The sequence below is a fragment of the Triturus cristatus genome, chromosome 4_2 (assembly GCF_964204655.1).
Source record: "Triturus cristatus chromosome 4_2, aTriCri1.1, whole genome shotgun sequence".
Classification (NCBI taxonomy): domain Eukaryota; kingdom Metazoa; phylum Chordata; class Amphibia; order Caudata; family Salamandridae; genus Triturus; species Triturus cristatus.
Genome location: NC_140586.1, coordinates 622,781,976 through 622,804,434, shown reverse-complemented (window position 1 = coordinate 622,804,434; position 22,459 = coordinate 622,781,976). Strand labels below are relative to the sequence as shown.

Below are 22,459 nucleotides of genomic sequence, written 5' to 3'. Positions count from 1 at the left end.
CTGGCGGGCAGGATTGCGGTGGCCAAGATGGTCATCCTGCCGAAGTTCTTATATCTCTTCGGTAACATTCCGCTGCCCCTGACTGCTAGTTTTTTGCGCCAATTGCGCTCGCAGATGGTGGAGCTGGCGTGGGGCGGTAGGCAGCCGAGGGTGGCGTGGGAGACCCTCACTCTCCCGCAGCGACAGGGAGGCCTGGCGGCGCCGGATTTCCCGCTCTACGCCTACTGCGCGCAGGCACAGTTTTTACACCACTGGGTCCACCCAACGCCGTTCCAGCCACATGTGGCGATATAAACGGATAGAGCGGCACCGTTGCCACTCGCCGTGGCCCTATATGCGCCGCACAAACGGAGATGCGCTGACATAGACCCGGTGCACGCACTTAGATGGGCCTGGGATGGGCTGCGACGCAGGGCTGGACTGGACCTCTTGTATGCCGGATCGATGCCGCTGCGACATAACCCGATGTGGTCCCCGCTGCAGAATATGCGCACTGGCGAGCGGGCTGCGGCGCACGGCCTTCGCACAGTGGGTGACTTGTTCCCGGGGGGTTCCTTCATCACGCTGGAGCAGATGTGTGGCGAGGAGGCTCCGACGCTGTTAGACACGCTACTTTACTGCCAGTTACGCCACACAGGTCAAAAACTGTTTCCCACGTTTCCGGCTCCTCCGCCAGATTTACCAGCCCTGGAGAACGTGCTGGCGGTGGAATCAGGACGCAAGCTTATATCCAGATTGTACCAACGTATGCAAGCTAGCCATCCTGTAGTGATCCCGGCGGCCCGTGAGCTGTGGTCTGCGGAATTGGGTTCCGACATTTCTGATGAACACTGGGATCTATGCTGCAGGCTCCTGGGGGTCCTATCCCCGAATTACCGACTTCGCCTGATACACTTTAAATATATTCATATGATATATCGTACCCCTCACCGGCTCCACCGCATGGGACTGAGAGATTCCGATGCTTGCTGGCGGTGTCGCGCGGGCGGGGCGACCTTCATACATATGGCGTGGGACTGTCCCCCGCTGGCGGCTTTCTGGGTCAAAGTGTTAAACATAGTGGGAACGATCACTGGTCTGCAGATCCCATGCACCCCGCAGGCTACACTGCTAGGTATATTGCCTAAGGTCAAGCCCAAACACCGGAAGTTGCCAGCGATGCTTATCCTACTAGCCAAACGCCAAGTTGCGATGCACTGGGGGGTGGCTACAGCGCCTAATATCAGGGACTGGGTGCGAAGCGTAGTATATTGCCAGTCGCAGCTAGCGCTATATTGGGAGATGATGCCGATGCGTTCCAGGCCAAAGGATATCTGGGAACCCTTTACTCACTGGTTGGCGCAGACAACGCTTCAAGAACTGTAATTTTCAAGTTCATTCCCTGCTATTGCTGGGGGACGGATGCGGGTCGTATGGCATGTAGGGCACGCTGGACTACATAGATGGGTCGGGAGACAGTACGGCGGGAGGGGATGGGCGTATGGTTGGGTCAAGCGCATGGGGTTCGAACACTTTGTGAGGGAGCATATCTATAGTATTACTAGCGGTGAAGTGGTGGGCGGCAGTCTCGTCCATAACATGTTATATGTACACAGCAGTGGATTGTATTGTTTTCTGTTGTTTAAAAATGCAAATAAAAAGAATTAAAAAAAAAAGTCTGTCTTAAGTCTGTCTTAAGTTTGTTTTAAGACAAACTTAAGACAAAATCCTAACTTCTGTGAATACCAAAAGTAGTAAGTTTAGGATTTTGTCTTAAGTTAGTTCTGTGAATCGGGCCCTATGTGTCTACTGCACCTGCACCCGCCTCCCTAACCACTCCATTAATATCCCCCCAAACCACCAGAACCATAATATCCTCAGACAGAAATCTGTGTCTACATTTCATCCAAAACTCTGAACTAGCTAGTTCCCCGATATACTTTTACCTCTCAATTTCAGTAGAGGCATTAGCTGTTATTTCCCCAGACACACTCAGGGGACCATCACTAAGCTTGATTTCTTTTAAATAAAGACAGCTCTGAACAAGCCATCAAACCTGACCTTTAAAACAAATCTTCCAAACATCCATGTGTTGCACCTAGGTTCTTTTCCTTTTGGTTAATGGCAGTACTACACTAGATCTGTCTGTTGGTGGAAATTTACTCAATCCCTATGCTAGCATCATTCAGATCTGCTCTCAAGAAATGCCTCATCCAACAGGAGAAATCTTAACTGATCTTATTTCAACTCTAACACTATAATTATAGATTTTGTTTTAATCCCATTTGGGCATTCGGAATCAAATTTTCTGAATTGGTTGCACATTTCTAACAAATATTTGCTTTTTGTTTCAACTCTATGCTGTATGGTAATTACAAGTGTTAACTGTGAGGCCATCAAAGCCAGGGATAGATTGATGTTGAAGCTGCACTCATTGAATAGATGATCAGATCAGGAGTGAGGTGTGTAGCGTTGCATTGATCCACTGATCCATTTTATTACGTTGATATGTTTTATCATAGACGTGGAATTTCAGAACTTTGAGTCTCAAAAGTGTGCTTTGAGAACTATGTGAAGGCGAAAGGTCAGATTATTTTAGTCATACTCAAAATTAAACAAATTTCATGGTTTTGTTCATTGTAAGCAAAATAGCGAGTGAAAACCTGTTAATGGGCATCTCAAGTCTAGTACTGGGGAACAGGGTGTGTTGCATCAAAATGTGTCTTGGACAACTGGTAACTCCTCTTTAAAGGATGATCGTGATGCAATAGGTGACGAAATTTACCTCACTGCCTGATGCCTAGTTAAAGGACCTTGGCTTTCTCAACTTGTGTGGAAGACACCTATTGCAAAGCATAGCTGCCAACCTGAGTTTTAGAGGCATTTGGAATATTTTGAGGCACTCCTTACTAGCCTTCAGGTTACCTCTGCAGTTGTCTTGAAATATCAATGCTTAAAACCTATATGCCTACTATGTTAGTCGTGCAAAGTTGCAGGCTAAGGTGTAGGAAAGACGGAGAGAGACGTTGTGCGGTATTACAACATAACCCGCAAGAGGAAGCCATCAGAGAGATTTGCCAAGGAGAAAGAAGTAGACAAGTCAACATAGATTTGTACTCAAATGTGTAAGGTGGGAGAGAGAGGGAAGAAAAAAGAAACTTTTGTTGCAAGATAAGTAAAGAAAAAACACTTTCTTTATCCAAATCAGTGTCATGCTCTTCGAAAATCCTATACGTTTCTGTGTACTTTATGGATTACATTCGAAGGAAAAGTGGTGTGTCACAAAATATTTACTAGTAATATGTATTATCTCGAAGAACTGACAGTTGCTCCTCCTAGTTAGGTGGATTCTCTCCGAGCACAACATGAACAAGATCCCTTCTAACAGTGTTGGTTTTTATAAGAATGTACTCAGGTAATACATGCGCTGGTCAACTGGGTAAAGAATATTAATATATTAACATGACTAATCCATTATTCTTTCAGGTATTCAAGATTTTCCAGAAAATATTAAGTGCTGTAAGTGTCTAGCAATTATTGAGGCCAGCGTGAATCCAATTTCTAAGTAAGTAGATATTGCTTTATGTTAAATGCAAATATATAATGTGCAACTTTACTTCACTTAATGCACGTGTTTTGAAAATGTATTTGTGTGTGGCTTTGACATTATTACAAACTGCTGAAATTGACTACTCCCGATTAGTCTGATCGAAAGAAGATTTGTATTCAGTTTTATTATTTATGTTGGGCACTTTTTAACATTTAGTTGCCCAATTAAAGAAACTAGTTAAGGAACATAAACTCTCTCTGTATGATTTATGCAGATGACACGCAAACTATTCGAGACTTGAAAGGACTGAACTCTCTTCCACTTTATCTGAGAAGCCCATCTGCTCGTGTTTCTGAAGATGATTAGAACTTAGTTACTCACTTTAGATTTTTCGTCTCCTTAGTTAGTTAGAAATTCAATATACCTGCAGGGAATCACATGCTTGATAAAGATAGATAGATAGATAGATAGATAGATAGATAGATAGATAGATAGATAGATAGATAGATAGATAGATAGATAGATAGATAGATAGATAGATAGATAGATAGATAGATAGATAGATAGATAGATAGATAGATAGATAGATAATTGCATGGAAAAAGGTTACATTTACTAAAATATGAAAAACTAAAAACAATAAAAGGGTACAAACACTTTTGGAGGACTGCGTCTGAGGAGTTTGTGTGCCGTCGTATCATAAATTATGAAAAATGACGATATTGTATGTGAAGAATATATATATTATATATATATATATATATATATATATATATATATATATATATTATCTACTGGCGGTCGCCAGTAGATAGTTATAGTTAGGACCCTGTTTCCATAGGAAATCCGCAACATTCTATTTGGAATAACTTTGGCGCCGGTCGATGAATCCTCGCGAAATTTTCAAAATAGGTGGGGCGCTACGCTCCGCTCCTACCCTGAAAGTCTCGGGGGGATTCGTCAAGCGGGGGCTGAGAAAAAAGGGGGGTCCCAAAACGCGTTTTTCCCATGCATTTTTCCATAGGACCTTTAGACACAGCTACAGCCCGAACGGCTGAACAGAGTTATTTGAAATTTGGCAGAGAGGTAGTCCTCAGGTCAAGGAAGTGCCTTTTGTAGGTCTGGTGTAAATCTGTTCAGTAGTTCCTGAGAAAATAGCATTTAAATCAATATATATATGTGGGCGGAGCCTAACCACACATCTCATCCTGAGATCTGATTGGCTGTAAGCACTTCATCCAAGAAGTGTTGGCAGCCATCTTGGGACCAATATACATGATAGCACCTCATTAAAAAGCATTGCAGTTAATAGAAGGTTTTAAGACTTTAGTTACATTATAAATCATTTGTTGATGGTACCATACTCATTTTAGGAATTGTGGTATGTTCTAAGGTGATTTCACCATGTGAAAAAGCCTTCTGCTGGGATATCATGATTGAGAGAAAAATATTTTCTCATGCTTTTACCACAGAGGTTTGGAAGGTGATCTATAAGCTAAACTGAGAGCTTATTTTCTGTAAATTCACATTATCTTTCTCAGTCATGTGAGAATGAAGTCTGACATTCTCAGTAAAACATGTACATCCAACAAGGGCAGAGACTGTCAGTTGATTCCTTTGTGTTCTACTGCAGCTTTCCAGAGTGTTCCAAAGAACTACTAGAGCGCTAACCGTCCTACTTATGATAAATGTATGGCACACCTGAAGCCATCTTGCTTGGATTAAAGTGGTAACTCTTAAAACATTTAATTTAAAAAGGAACAAAATGAGGGGGTTCATTTTTCCATAAAAAGTATGATTAGTGCTGCAGAAAGAAAAATTAGGGCACATTTTGAGTGACTTCTCAAATCCTCTTCTATTTCATTAAAAAATTCTGACATGCAGACTGAAACATGCACTTTCAATACCAGCAGCAGTTTTCCCTGGTGAGCAGTAGCTTTACTACAGTGATCTAATGAGCAAAAAGAGTGCTAACATTCTGATTTTATGGCAAATGTGTGACACATTTGAATGCCTTCTTGATGGAATCAAAGTAAAAAACTGAAAGTATTTCCTACTGAGGAGACTGCAGTAAATGAGGAAATTAGGAAACTTCATAACAAATAAGTCTCCCAAGATGGCCACCAGAGACAAAAGAGCCCAAATGTAGCCCAAATATCACCCAGATGTAGCCCAAGTATAGCCCAATGACAGAATGTCCAAGAATGTTCTTAAAAACAACTAGAGCACTTACTGTCTTCATTATGACAAAAGTATGGCACACCTGAAACCATCTTGATTGGAATAAACTGGTAACACTTAAAACATTTAATTTAAAAAGGAACACAATGAGGGGGTTCATTTTGCCATAGAAATTATGATTAATGCTGAAGAAAGAAAATGAGGGCACATTTTGAGTGACTTCTCAAATCCTCTTCTATTTCATTAAAAAATTCTGACATGCAGACTGAAACATGCACTTTTAATACCAGGAGCAGACTTCCATGGTGAACAGTAGTTTTACTACAGTGATCTAATGAGCAACTAGAGTGCTAACATTCAGAATTTATGGCAAATGTGTGACATATCTGAATACCTTCATGATGGAATCAAAGTAAAAAACTGAAAGCATTTCCGACTGAGGAGACTGCAGTACATGAGGAAATTAGGAAACTTCATAACAAATAAATCTCCCAAGATGGCCACCGGAGACAAAAGTAGCCCAAAATCACCCAGATATAGCCCAAATATAGCCCAATGACAGAAGTGTGCAAAACACTTATTATTTTGTGTTTTTGCAGTGTTATATAGTGCAGACTTGTCAGGTATTGGAGTGCTTTACATGAGCATTGGTTACATCACACAAGAACAATTTCATTTTGGTTGTAGACATGGGGAGACTAAGTGATTTGACCAGAATCACAGAATGTCGAGCTGAAGCAGAAACTTCAACCTGGTTCCCCAGTTGCAAAGTCTGCAGTTCTGGAAGTAACACCACATCCTCTCCCCTAAGTGCAACATTTAATCAAGTTGTCAACTAGATAAAAAAACATAAAGATAACAAATAATTTAAAAGTGCTTTGTCGCTATTTGAAAACTCAGAAAATATGTCCTTATTTTAGTCTTTTAGAGCACGAACCATAATTTTGATGCCAATAAGACCCTCTCATATATGTAATTTCTAAAGGAATGCTCTAGGTATTACAGTTTTGATTACATCAAGATGATGTCAGGCGTTCCACACTTTTGTAATAAATATAGAATGTTAGCAATCTAGTTGTTCATTAGGATACTGTTGAGAGGCAGAGGCCAGGGGCACGGACTCTGAAAATTGAAGCCAGGTAGGAGGGTGCAAAGGCAACAATTTAACCACACTGAGCAGGCAGGAAGGGCCGTGGAAGCACAACAGACTATGGAGGGCAGTGGAAAGGGGGGCAGGGGCAACAAACCAACAATACAGGACTTGCAAGAGAGGCTGTTGGAGGGAAGATCTATTACGGGTCAAGGAAGCTAGGGGCGGTCCCCAGAGCCCCGGGAGCCACCACAGAACTGAGCAGGAGAGTGAGTCAGGGACAAAAGGGGCACCTTAATTTGAGCCGGGGTGCCTAGGAACGCTTGCTCCAAAAATGAAGAAAACAGACATATGAGACATGGAATTGGAGGCAGAATACAATGGCAGTTTAATGAGAAGATGCAACTTCAAAGAAACCGCAGAATAGAGACATAAAGTACAAAATACAGAATCCAGATAATCATACAGCTGTCATGATATTCTCTGTATCTCAATTAATGGACTGACAGAGAGAGAGAGAAAACACATCTATAAATGCATCATGAGAAACAAGTTACACCAAGGAAAATGTTACCTAGGAACACTCACATTTACTCTTAGAGCAAGCATTCCTGCAATTACAATACAACATCTTTTAAATGCAAAAGTAAAGAGAACAATGGTTAAACATAACATGACATTTCATATAGGTAAAATAGAATAAGATACTTCAAGCAAAGCAGAGCAAGACATTTTAAGCAAAGGAAGACAAGAGCTCCCAGTTCTTGGGGAAAACCTGCACAGCCTGTTAACCTACATACAGACGGCGAGGTTGTCCGTTGATATCTGTGGGTGATCCCTTTTTATATCATTTTGTGGGCTCCTTTGCACGCTACATCTACCTACGTATGCTACCCAAAAGCTTCGTCTGCAGATTTTACCAGACATTTCGTCATTTACCCACTTAATGCTGACAATGGACTGGGTGAAAAGGTCAGTCTCTCAGGCCAATCGCTTATCGTAAGTTCCATAGAGCAAGCAGAAAATAATGGGTATTGTACAGGAATTCAATATATTCATGTATAAAATCTCCTCAGTTCTCCTAACTTGATGCTCTGCGGTTGCCACTTCCTTAAAAGCGGGAAACCTGCCCAGGAAGCAAGTACCAGTCCAGGATGCAGCCTACTGTATGTCGACAGCTTCAGGGGGATGTTGAACTTTGATACCGAGCACGGAGCACTCGGGTAGGGTGGGGGCTACTAGTTTGGAGCAGAAGGCCTCGCAGACCTGCCTTCAGACTGCTATACACTAAAATTGCAGAGCTATGGTCAATTTAACAAAGAGGCCTACATATTGAACAGAAGGGCCTACACAGGGGTTTTATGCTGGCTGAGTGGTAAGGATGTCTCAGGATAATTATATAGCAACACAGGACCCGCTGGTCAATTTAATACGGCCTACAAATGCGGCTGGCAGGGCAAGGACAAGGGTCTCATACTTCAGGTGTGGACAGAACGGGCCAGGGGCCCCCTGTGATACAAAATCTACCCTCCTTCAAGGCTGTGGCAATGTAATAGACCATTGTGGGCAGAAGGAAGAGGCAATGGTAGTACAACCATACATGCCAACAGACCCGATTCAGCCAGGAAACGTCCAATGTTTTTAAGCTCAAATGGGCTTTATTTGATCTGTCTCCTGTCTACAATATCCTCTTTTTCAATGTAACTCAAAGGGGAAAATCAATACCCCAGTTTTTTTTCAAAATCTCCCTCTTACCAAGTTCAAAATGTTCGCAAGTATGGTACATTGGATCATGGAAGGAAATGGGATAGGGACATGGACTTGGATAACAGAGGACAGGAGAGACATGGAGAGGTGCACCAAACTGACCCTGCAGGGCAGGCATCAGGGTTTGCAGCAGCACAATACACCACACAGGGCATGCAGGACGGGAGTGCAGCACAACAATCCATAGAAAGCAAGAGGGAGGGGACAGGACCATGCACATGGACAACAGAGAACAGAGGGGCAAGAGGCAATGGTAGCTAGCTGACCATAATGGACAGACAGGAGAGAAGGCTGCAGCATAACAGACCATAAAGGGCAGGAGGGACGGATCAGGGGCATTACAATGGAACAGACAAGCCAGGAGGGAGGGAGTAGGGGTCTGCACATGTAAACAGAGGGCTGGGGGCAAGGGGGCAGGGCAGGAGCAGCAAGATAGCCATGGAGGTCAGGCAGGATGGGCACTAGAAGCAAGACACAACATGAAGAGCAACAGTGAGACTGTGATGGCATACACACAGACCATGGAGGGAAGGTGGGAGGGGGTCAGGGGCAGCTAACTGACCACACAGGGAAGGTGGGAGGGGCCATGGCAGCACAGAAGACCATGCATGGCAAGTGGGAGGGTTAGTGGCAGCACAATGGCTATGATGGGCAAGGAGGAGGGTGCAGGGGCATGCACAAAGGACGATGGAGGATAGAAGGGAGGGTTAGGACCTGTGCACAGACAAGAAAGTTCAGGGGAAGGGGCCTCACAACAGACCACACGGGGCAGGCAGGAGGAGCAGTTGCAGCACAACAGACCAGGGAGGGCAGAAGGGTGTGGCAGTACAATGGACCATGTAGGACAGGAGGAAGAGGATAGAGGCATGGCATGTGGACAGGCAGGGTGGAGGTGGCAGGGACAGGTTACAGTCATCTGACAATGCTAGGCAGGTGGGAGGGGAGTGGCAGCTCAACAGAACACTCAGAGTAGATAGGAGTGGCAGGTCCATGGGACATGGTGGGCAAAAAGGATGGAGCAGGGGCATGCACAAAGACATCGGAGGGCAGGGGGAAGGAGAATAGGGGCAGCAAGCTAAGCACAGAGTTTAAGCAGGAGGTCAATGATGGGGCATAGAATTGGGCAATGGAGGGCAGGAGGAGTGGACTGGTACATCATACTAAATTGAGGGCAGTGGCAGCACATCAGACCATGCATGGCAGGAGGGAGGAAGCTAGTCCATGGATTCACACAACAGAGGATAGGGAGGAGGGGGATGGGGCAGCAAGCTAACTGTTCAGAGAAGGCGGGTATTAGAAACGTTATTGTTTTTAAAACATTTTGTCTGTGTAAACTACTTAAAATATGAACAAGTATGCAGCATAATCTCACTTTTATTCAGGAAGAAGAAGACGTTAGTGACTGTGACTCCGGGCTCACTTGGCAAAAACACCCCCTGACCCTCCACCCCCTATCGCAAAATGTAATGCCCGTGAAAAGGGTAGGTGAACACAGTGTTATATAGAACATAGGCCTGAGAGCACGATTGAAAATGAAAACTAGATATAGTGTATGGTATAAACTATGCACCAAAAAGTGTGATATAAGATGAACCAGGCGTGAAATATAATATGCAATACATTGTGCGCAATGACAGATTCATTGGAGAGCGCGAGATAGCACAGGCACTAGCGCGTGCTATGCGATATGCGCCTTGGAGTGTAATATGCACAGGGCAGTGTTGTGTAACCTAACTAGTCTCTAAAGTTGTAATATAAAATATGTGCTGGGGAGTGTAACGTTGCACATGCACTGTGACAAAGATATGGATCCCAAATTGTAATATGTATGGCATAGCACTGTGCGTTATAACATAGGCATCGAGGAAGGCACGTTTGATGGGGCAATATAACCCGTGCGAAGACAAGTGTGGCATGACATATTCACGGGGTGGTGTTACAGTGCACATGGGCTAGAGAGTGTCATAGCATATGCACTAGCTAGTGGAATACAACACAGAGGTGTGTGGTACTCGGCAGGCAATGGTGGGTGTAACACAGCATTGGGCTCTGTCAGGAGCGCGCTGTGACTCGCAAGTGATGTTCGTCCCCTTTCCAGAGAGTAAAATAAAAAGTATTACACATCCGGCAGTGGATGTGTGTTTTATTAACCGTGAGGGGGGTTTCTTGCATAGTTTTGGTCGAATTTTTGTCGAATCCCCTTTGAATGGCTTGGTGTGCATGTGTATTAAATGTGCCCGTCAATAGCTACCCATGTTTGTATAAATAAACGACAAGGGTGTCTACCGGGATTAGGCACGGTAGAGCATCAGACATGTCAGAGCTTCACTAGTGGTGTAAATACATTCCACGTGGATTAATTGCATGCATAGTCGCCTTTTAATGAATATCACGCAAATCGTCATGGTGATAGGTACGTACGGTTTGTCCAGCATGTCCTAGGTGTGTCTATAAATATATATTTTTTAAAAATAATAAAAAACAGTGGCCGGCCCTGGGGATTGGGGTCAAAAAAATATAATTAGGAGACAGGCCCTGGGGGATGGGGTCATCAGGGCCAATAAATTAGAATAAGAAGGGGAACCACACAGCCCCCCTTCTTAAAAAAATAAAATAAATAAAAGACTGGCATCGTGCCGGAGGCCATGCCCCCTCCGTGCAGCACTCTGCAAACGCGCCCCCAACAGGCATCTCCAGTATGCGCCAGGGAGCTGCGCTGCAGACAGGTGTTCTGAGGCCAAGCCCCTTTTTACACCTCTCTGCAACGCAGCTCTGTGGCGCTTACTGGAGGTACCTAGTGGTCTAGTGTGACCCTAGGGACCCTTAGGATTCAAGGGGACTTAATCTCTCAACTTAGAACAGCCACAGGGCGCGTTTAAACAGTGGTGAAGGGAGGGGACGGGGCCTGAGGTGACGTGTGCAAACACGCACCATGGCACGTTTTAAATTGGGGATATAATTTCCCTTCAATACTGAGGGCCCCTGGGGGCTAACTAGCCCACCAAGTGCTTCCAGTAAGCGCCACTGAGCTACATTGCAGAGAGGTGGTCCAGGCTGTGCCACTTTTTACACCTCTCTGCAACGCAGCTCTGTGGCACTTACTGGAGGTACCTAGTGGGCTAGTTGGACCCTAGGGACCCTCAGGATTCAAATGAACTTAATCTCCCAACTAAAAACGGACACAGGGCGTGTTTACACAATGGTGAAAGGAGGGGACGGGGCCTGAGTTAACGTGTGCAAAAACGCCCCGTGGCCTGTTTTAAGAGGTAGTTTTAATCCCCATGCCCTATTATATACTAGGGGCTTATAGAGGAGGTAAGGCTAATCACAGGGGGACCCCAACGCATAATGTTCCCTAGTGTATGTAGGTGTTTTCGCTGTATTCTAAGTGTCTTTTAACATAGCACTGGCTCTAGGACTGGTTAGTCAGACTCAGTTACCACCAGTATCCGTCTGAAAAAGTTGAGGGTACAGGATGATTTTGCAACAAGGCTTCTTTCTGCTCTTCTTTTTGTTCTTTCTGCACGTTATCCTTCTTCCTGCACTTATCTTCGTATTTGAGGACTTCTGTTGCTTCTTTCTGCACTTCTTTTGTTTCTTTCTGTGCATTTTTTCTTCTTTCTTCACATGTCCTATCTCTGTAGGCATAGTTAGAAATTAGATTTTAAAAAACCTTTGAAATTAACAGAAAAAACCATAGGTTTCAGGCACGTTATAGTTAGGAATTAGCATTTAAAAAACCTCAGAAATTCACTGAAAAAACCATAGGTTTCAGGGGTGTTATAGTTAGCTGGACTTTTCACTTGTACAAAACCATTGAAATTCCCCCGTTATAGTTAGTTCAGCTAACTATAACTCGCGCGCCCGCAATGCACTGCTGATGACGTCACATATTACATCACTCATGACATGGTCAGTGACATCACTCATGACATCACTGATGACATCTCAAATGACATCACTGATGACATCACTGATGACATCATCCTTGTGATAGAGTGGCAGACCTCCTCTCACCCTAATATAACCTTTGATACACACATTCAAAAATAGAGACTAAAATTTTCAAAACAATGGACATACCAATACCAGTTACAACAACCTCTTCAGTAATTCTAAGATCCACATACACATCCACTCATTCACCAACAGTCCAATACAGTCACTCATACATGTACTCACTCATCATATGTACTCATACACCTATACATCCTGTTACACAATGCCACTCATCCATAGAGTTACTCACACACATAGTCACTCATGCTAATAAAGAATCAAACATACATTTACTTGCATATACAGTTATACACACACCACCACACTTACTTCTACGGAAACTTACACATACTTACTCTTTTAAACAATCACTTATAGAAACACATACTTATTCATACAGGAACTCTTTCAATCTCTCACTCTCACATATACTCACATATATACACCAATAGTCACATATACTAGTTTAAAACATATGTAGTTACTCATAAAGACACTATTGAGACAGTCATTCACTCACTAACACACCCATACACACACTCATCCACCCATACAGTCCTGCACACATACTGTGTTCAACACATACAAACAGTGAGTCACTCATTCATGCACCTATGCACTACGTAATACCCCCCACCGAACCATGCAGACACTCAGACTGATACTCAAAAAACCAACTAATAACCTATATAGACACCCATGTAGCTACTCACCAACCCATGCAGCCACTTATACACAAAGTGAGAGACTGATACAGATATTTACATATTTAAACATTACTCACTAAGCCATGTATTCACTATGATACACTTAATCAGTCAGTTACACAATCAATTTTTCAAAAACAAATCATCCATTTAGACACTTATATACCCATTTATTCTTCCATCGACCTTGAGATATACATATATAAAACATATTTAATTTTCAGAATAACACACATTCACTGAATGATGTCATCAGTGATGTCATTTGAGATGTCATCAGTGATGTCATGAGTGATGTCACTGACCATGTCATGAGTGATGTAATATGTGACGTCATCAGCAGTGCATTGCGGGCGCGCGAGTTATAGTTAGCTGAACTAACTATAACGGGGGAATTTCAATGGTTTTGTACAAGTGAAAAGTCCAGCTAACTATAACACCCCTGAAACCTATGGTTTTTTCAGTGAATATATATATATATATATATATATATATATATATATATATATATATATATATATATATCATAAAAAATAATGGTATTCTAGTTGAAGAATAATGCAGATAGGGCCCTGCGTTCTACTCTAAACTACTGGTAAGTAATTGAATGCCATCAACTGTAAAAGTGAACGGAGAAATATGGCCATCCTCAAGACCAGTGAAAGAAAATAATAATAAATACCCTGAAACTGATTCCTCAAATACGTTTGCAAAGTGAACACCCATAGCTAGGCTAAAGCGGGTAAGGGAGCGCTCTGATTGGCATACTAGCACCATTTCCTTCCAGAAGTATTATGGTAAATAGAGTGCATGACAGCCACTTTAGTTTACTCACAAGTATTGACATGTACACCATCATTGGCGGAGCCAGTGCTGTGTATTCCTTGACACATTTATTTCTGGACTTTTGTCCCAGGGCCAGTAGCCCAACAACTTGTAGTACATAAAGGTGTTTTGCCATCCAACAAGAAATCATTTGGAAGAGAATTTTGGGCTGAAAAATTAACAGGTCAACATTGATTTAACCTGCATTATTGATATTAAATCCCTGATTTATGTATCCAATTTTTCTGATGTAGAACTAGGTCCATACTTTATTATAGTATTTGCATTTTTTATTTGTTCTGCACCGCAAATAAACATAAATTCTAGTCTCAAATCGAAAGATGGGAGGTAAGCAAAATAGGGCAGAGAAAAAAATGGGTCAGCAATAACAATAGCCCCAATTACTGAACAAACTCGGTTTTCCACCAGTATACATCAGTTAAGAGATTATTTAATAGGATTTTTTCAAAACTGTTTTGAAAGTAGTGGTATTCCTCTTTGTTAGTTAATGCAAATAGTTTCTTGCACTCCTGGAAAGGGAGGAGTTCTCCCTTGTCAAACAGGTGAGAGATCATGTGGCAACCGCCCTCCCTCCAAGCCTCAAAGGGACCATCCCGTAAAGCGGGGGGAATGCAGCGTTAAAATGTATAGGCGTGTGAGGGGAGGAAAAGGTTGTTGTGAGTTGTTAGGCGATTTCAGACATATTTGGTGGGACTGCCCTGTCATTAAACCTTTTTGGAAGTAGATCCTGTCCCAAATCAAACTTATCTTAGGCTACTCCATTCCCAGCTCCATGGATAAGGTTCTGTTGGGGATCCGCGACCCGCACTTGAGAAGACAGACACAAGGCGATAAATCCGTGTTGTGGCTCTACTTGGGGGCTGCCAAAATGGCGGTTGCCTCAGCTTGGAAGAAGCAAGAGGCCCCATCCTTAACACAATGGCATGCAAGATTGTGGAGGACTTTGGCTTTGGAGCGTATGACTGATATAATTGAAGATACCTGAAAAGATTTTGATTACATTTGGTCTCCATTGGTCAGCTACTTATCAGAGGGGCTTCCTTTGACGGCTTGCAATCCAAGGCTTAGGGCCCTTAACTTGTTCCTTATCTAATCACCTCCCATCGTTGGGACCTATGGAAAATGCGCCAAGAAACAAGGGCAGAGGCTCCGACTCTCCAATCCTCACGCTCATTTCTTTTTTCTCTTCATTTGCACCATGACATCTTAGTTCAGTTTATTTCCTTTTTTCCTTAGGTACAATAAAGTTTCCTTTTCATGTTACTCTCTAGGATGGGTAGATTGTTATTTGAAAACATTGACTGGATTGCGACATGTTATGATGAAACTTCGTTATATATTAAAGTTTACTTGCCTCGGACCTGGTGAGCAAACTGTAACTTTCATGAGCGAACTGCATAGCTGGGCGGATGATATTTTTGATAAATGTTGCATATGTAATGCTTTTGTTGCACTCTCTGAGAAAATTTCAATAAAAACATTTTGAGACAAAACTGCTTTGAACCTGTTAAGTGATGGGTAATTTTTGCAATATATGTGAAGATTGTTACATAGTTCTGTCCATCCTGAAGCAAGACATATCTGCAAAGTCTTTTTCTTTGCTATTCTTTATAGTATTTTATATTTCTTTCAACCTCAGTTGGAACGTTCAAGTCTTTTTTTTTATGCGTCAACCTCCGGATGGTAAAAAGCTTGTTTAGTGAGATTCGTTGCTTGATAGGAAGCCAATGTATTCCTCGCCTAGTACCAACCTTTCAGAGGCGCCAGCCAGCGGGTGTGAATGGAAAGGGGGCTGTAATATGAAAAGGAAGTGGCAGGAGTGGTTATCGTGACCATAGTAGACAGCAACAAGAATGGGGCATTGGCAGGTGACAGGGGGTGTCCTAGAGACTCAGGAAGTGATAGGTGGCTGGGCATCTATAGGAGGTATGTACAGGGAACGAAAGGTGAAGAGACATGAAATAATGGGCCAAAGTACTTGGAATAGAAAGCACATGATAGGAGAAGTCAGCTTTGACAGGTGACTTGAGGACATTGTCAGAAGATGGAGAATGGAGAAATTGACAGGAGTCATAGAATAGACAGTTATGGAGCAGGTGAGCTACGATGAGAAAAGTAGTCATTGATGGGAGCGGTGGACTGTGTAAAGGAAGAAAGCCTTGACAGAGGAGGTGTACAATGAAAGGTACAGTGGGCTCTGACAGTAGAAGTGGATACTTATGGGAGACGTTTCCGCAAAGTGCACAGTAGCAGCAGAATTGGGCAGTGACAAGAGAGGTGGACAGTAAGATATAAGGTCATCAGTGACAGGAGAGGTGGACACCAATAGGAGAGGGGTCATCACTAGGAGAGATAAACAGCGAAGGCAGATCTGGACAGTGATGCGAGAGGCAGCGAGCAATGGAAAAGGTGGACACTTGTGTGCAAGGTGGACACGTATGGGAGATTACAAGACTGATGGGAGTGAGTGGCAGTGTGGAATATCTGAGCAGTGATTTAGGCAGCGACAGGAGAAGTGTGCCATGACTCATGATGGGGCTATGTCCAGAGACGTCGCCATCAGTAATATGAACAAGAGAGCGAGGAGGGAATGAAAAGAGAAGAGAAGAGGGGAAGGGCAAAGTCCTGTGTCCATAGTGCCTAGTACAATCTCCAATTGTCCCAAATTTTGATATGCTTTTGTCGTCACATTCCCATTTACCCTCAACATCTACCAAAGTTGGTGGAGGGTCAGGCATGGTCTTCTAAAGTTTGAAGAGCTTAGATTTAAAGAGATGCCTTTATAATGAATGCACCATACACCTAAGGAAGGCATTGCAGCATTACATGTAGATACAATTGCTGCAGACAACAATCTGTCTCTTATTTATATGTTCTCAGCACTGGCCTGTTCAGTGACTCCTTTTTTCTTTTCTACAGTGTAACCCCAGTAAAATCAATACATGCAAACTTTGTACAGGGCCATCCGTAGTGATGTGTGAATGATTAAACTGTTGTTTTTTATTAATACAATGATTCTTCCCTTCTCTGGGCTGAGCCATTGAACCCTTTTTTTTCGTCTGAGGCTCAATATAGTGGCACTGTCCCCATCTGTACATATCTGGCACCTTAATCTTGGAAAACACATTTGCGGCATCTTTGTTTTCTGGTCTGCATTTCAACAAAATCTTTTTATTATCGAGTTCATTGATTTATGCCCCCCCTGCATTGAGCCTGGAATTTGAATCGCTACCTGGCTATAAAATATTGCATTTTGTGTAACATCGAAATTTTAGTTTGAGTTGCCGAAAATGTATATCATAATAAGATAGGGTCCGCTTGCCTTTAAGAAAAACAACTTGTTACATCTGGCAGAGCTGGGAAAGACCACCCAGGAAGAGGAGAAAGGATGCTCGTAAAAGTGACAAGTAGTTAATGTAAATTGAAGCGTTACAATAGGGCAAGTGTGGCTACCAACTGGTGATATTCCAGCTCAGTACAAAGCGTTTTACTGATGACTCCCGATTAAACCATGGGGGGAAAAACTATGGATTTAGGCCGAGATCTCTGTACTGGGGTGAATGTATGACATTGTTTTGCATTCTGTCCATCAATGTGTCTTTTTACAGATTAAAACCTGAAATATATTTTCTTTCCCCTACTGATGAATCCTGCAGTGCAACACAGTGTTTGTAGTGTAACATAATATGCCATTGAGAGCAATTTATTGCAATACTTGACCCACAAATCAGATTTGATACATTTGTCTATAGATTATTGATCATAGGCTGTAAAAAAGTAATTGCTGAATCATCATTGTTGCATGTATAAACAAATCGGGGTTGATGGTAAATACGCCTGTATAATGGCTAATAACCTTTAAATAACACACGTAATAAACTATAGCAATAACTAGAACAGTGGTTCTCAACCTGTGGTCCAATGACCCATGGGGATCCACAACGCTTACTCAGGGGTCCGCACAGGCTTAGAAACTTTGATAATATTAACAGACTAATACGGTGTGTAAAAAAGACGCAAAATGTAAAACGGAAAATGTTAATCTTTCTGTAAATGTGAAGGAATTTGAAATTGGAGACTACAGTTTAAGTTGGAATCCTCAGATTGATTTGTGAGAGGAATCAAACAGACTATTGTATGCACAAGGATGGCCTCAATCGAATTTATTTATCAATATTCATTTTTTGATTTTTGTATATCTGTATGTGAATTCATCAAAATATTTCATAATTTGTTTGATGAATGCGTGTTTCCATATTTTTGTGTATTTGATTTGCAGTTTTAATCCTTTAAATTGGTTAGACGGTGGTCCCCAGATTATAATAAAGACTCAGTGGAGCCGGGCCCGCTCTCGGGCGATGCGATCGGTGCTGACTTTGGGGGGGTGCCAAGTTTTCAAGTACATATTGTTTTAAGAGTACCTGCTGCCATGTTCCTTCCCTCCAGCAATTTTCAGGCAGCCTTAAAAATGTCAAGATAACTGGTGATTGATGGACAGGCTGCAGAAAGATCTGAATTTTGTCTAGAGGAAGTTTTGACTCATCATAAAGTAGCGAAGGAGGTTAAAATACATGCTGCAAAGCACATGTAAGATACAGATCATAAAGTGCATATAATTTAATTAGGTCAGTGCGTTGCTGCTTCTGACAGAGAGCCCCTTTTGTTACTTGCATTTTATAAGTTAAAAATCCTAACATACAACAGTGAGCTATTAGCTATCATCAAAGAGCTGCATGCAAATTGCAAGGTATAGATTAGAAGGATATGTTTCTTCCCTTCTTTCATTGTCCTAATGTTGCAAAAAGCATTCACTTGGGTAGAAATCAATTTTTAATAGTAAAGCCAAACCCCAACCATGGTGTTTAGTGTTAAATTCTGAGTTTGTCATCCTCCAGACCAAGCACTCTTAAACTATACTGTCTACCAGTAGGGATGACTTGCGATTCTCCTGTGTCTGATATAACATTTCCTATACACTGATTTACACACTTATGATTCATGCTCGTGTTGTAAAGTGTTCTGATGCCTTAGACTGGTATGAGTGGTGTATAAAACAAAGGAAATGCATGAGAGAGAGAGGTTATGGAGACTTGAGGAGCGCTGTTAAAGGGTGGTAGTGTAGGAATCCATGGTGGAGGTAGTCCTTGGAGGGCACCAACAAACATACACCAGGCACCACCAGCCCTAAAGCCGGCCCTGCAGTGGAGGTCCCCAGATCCCAATAATGATTCAGTGGGGTACCCCGGATTCCAGTAATGAACCACAGAAGTCAAAAGGTTAAGAACCACTGATCTAGGTCATTGCTGCGAATGTCTAATATATGTAGCATAAAAATTGAATTTAAATGCCAGAAGAAATTAGAGGTAAGACCAAATATACCTTTTACTCCTGAAGCAATTATTAAAGAAATTCCATTATTAAAGTTTCTCTTCCTTAAAAATTAAGGATCATTTTATTGTGTTTATTTTCTGTATGTTTACACGTATATAGAACACTTCATTAATTATGCGTATTGAATTAATACACACTTTCAACCAGACTAAGCTGGGTGGGCATGATTTTATTCAGCGCATCTCTGCAAAAAAGAGGCTTCTTCCACCTACGACCTTAAATAATGTATTCCTTCTGTTATTTTACTGATTGTAATGTGCTGTTGAAGTAAATAATTAACTAATATGAGTTCGAATATAATTATTATTGTACACTAGGGAAAATGAGCATTGCTTTCAAAACCTTGATGGTTACTTCGTCATTAAAAATGTATGCAGTCTGTATATTAATCTGTAATTGCCGTTGTACACATTTAAGCTTCTCGTTTCACTGCAGTGCTCTTACACTGATGTCAGATTTGTACGGAATGCACTTGTATGCTCAGTGGAACTCATGTTACTTTTCGATATTCTAGATTATCCTTAAATGCATAATTTGCTATGTGCTCTCAGCCAATGGAGATTGGCACCTAGTTGGCAAAGACATTGACTGAATATCCATGCTACATCTATGTTATTCCCTTTCTAAGTCTATGTAAGAAGCCGGTGGCATAAATGCAAGTACATGGTCCCAGGGTGCTTGTTTCCGGTCCAGGGAAGACCTGGCTTGGCAGTTCAGACTGGACTGTTCCCATGAGGAACAGGGCCAAGACAAGATTTTCATATGGCTGAGTCTAAAATGGGGTGGCATGGTGAGCAAAAGAATGATGATGGATTCAATCCAGATCTGTGACTGGGGGTGCGTGTCTGAAAGGGTTTGTGCTCCGTCCATCATCTTATTGTGTTTGCTTTGTTCACCCTAAGTTGGCAGGGTATGCCCAGACGTGAGTCCCTTGCTCACTTTGCCATTGGATTCAAGCTAGTTTAGCTGATAAGGAGTGTTACCCCATAACCTGTCCCAGGATGCTTGGTCCAGTCCAGGAAAAACCTGACTTGGCAGTTCGGGCTGGACTGTTCCCATGAAGAACAGGGTCAAGACTGATTTGCATATGGCTGGGTCTGAACTAGGATGGCGAAGTGAGCTAAAGAACAATGATGGATTCAACCCAGATCTGTGGCTGGGGGTGAGTGTCTGAAAAGCTTCAGCGCTCCGTCCATCACCTCTTTGTGTTGGCCTAAATGCAAGTGCACATGTGTGACCAACAGACCTGTATAAACAATACCTTAATCCTTACTGTGATGGCACAGAGCATGTCTGTGGCACACACTGCCACTTACCCCACACCACCTCCTTCTGTCATAACTGTCCAGAGGCCTGGTTTGAAGCTGAACCACCAGAGGGTGAAGCCCGGAATTCAGAGAAGAATCCAAAAAGAATGCAGTGAACAGCTCTGTGTGCTATATTTACCCACACTAGTAGAATTACATATTCAATTATAAAGTCAAAGCCATGGTAGAAAAGAAAAACCTGAAAGATAGACACAGGTGGAAAAAGAGTGCATAATCCTAGCAATTTCCAAACATATTTTGATAACAGCATGTTTTGACTAACTTTTTTACCCGAAAGTTCGTATGTATCTAGGTTTGCCCACAACGCTCCCAGTAAAAACGGAACCCATAGGATTTATGGGTTTTACAGCAATGTTAATGGCTTAAATGGCTGCGGTTTTAAAAAGTAAGGTTTTGCATGTTAATTTGGACTTTTCAAGAGGTAGAGATTGCTGTGTAAAAATTATGAAAGTTAATTAGAAGTTTTTAAACTTTAAAATCATTTGTACTTCAGTTAAAACCATTAATTAATGGTCCTAAAAGTGTTTCTTAAAATGTGTTAATTGTTACAAGTCTAATGATTTGTGCTCATTGTCCATGGCCTGAATAAAATGTTTCAGTGCTGGGATATGATGGTGATAGTTATTCTAGAGAGTCTGAGTGCATCTCCTCAATATTTTAGAAAAGGTCTTCCGATTCTTGATAGGTTGTAGCAATCACATGTATGTTCTATTGCTGTTTCCTTGAGATTGACGGAAAGCAGCTACTAATGTGGTTGGCTATAAGTGGAGAGGGATCCCTGTGACAATTCTAATGTGCATGAAAGGGGGTGATATGAGAGTAATCACAGGCAAAAATAGGGGTGAACTAGGGGGATTGGTGATAGCAAGGCCAGCTGGAGATCGCAGTATAAAGAATGATCACAGGGGTGAGGAGAGGCATGCTGGAAGAATGGTCACAGGGGAAGTATGATCACAGGAATGCATAATAACAGTGGCAGAATTATTACAGGGGTGAGGACTTAGTAGCAAGTGAGGGGAAAGAGTGAGGAGTGACAGCAGGAGAGACTGGGGAAAGAAGGAAGGGCAGAAGCATGGCCAGCTGGAAAGAAAGCGTGGAATCCCAGCACAGGAAAGAAAAGAAGGAGTTCATGGACTTCCATGAGTGCAAAATGTCAAATGATATCAAAAACGCGAAAGGGTAGGTAGTTCCCAGACATTGAAGGTAAGAAATTACCACTCATTCAATCAAAACATGAAGAGGAAAAATACTCCAAAGGTGGGACAAACACCAGGACTGGGATGAAAGCCATAGAATCAGAAGCAGGGAGGTGAGATAGACAATAAACTCTTTCATGAGCAAGGGGCTGTGCCAAAGTCACTCTAAATATGCGATAAAGTATTAATGTAAGAAAATGGGGCATGAGTTGAGAGGAGCGGAGGCCTCACTCAAATAATAAATGCAATCCTGGTCAGGAAAACCAGAAAAGTCACCAAATTGCCCTTTGCTTAATCCCCCAGTAGCTTGGCGCAAATGCGGTCAGGCTTAACTTAGAGGCAATGTGTAAAGACTTTATGCAGCACTCAAACAGAATTAAAGTGAAAACACAAAAAAGCAAAAACCCAAACCGGTTTAGAAAAAT

The 22,459-nt window shown here is 42.3% G+C and overlaps 1 protein-coding gene across 1 annotated transcript in view; it reads left to right on the top strand.

The window, feature by feature from the left end:
- The window catches only part of LRRC7 (leucine rich repeat containing 7), a 1,991,887-nt gene that overhangs the window by 767,120 nt on the left and 1,202,308 nt on the right, over nucleotides 1–22,459 (top strand). Inside the window, exon 6 of the mRNA XM_085602293.1 lies at nucleotides 3,466–3,544. Coding sequence (XP_085458419.1) covers nucleotides 3,466–3,544 — 79 coding nt within the window. The remainder of the gene's footprint in view (nucleotides 1–3,465; nucleotides 3,545–22,459) is intronic.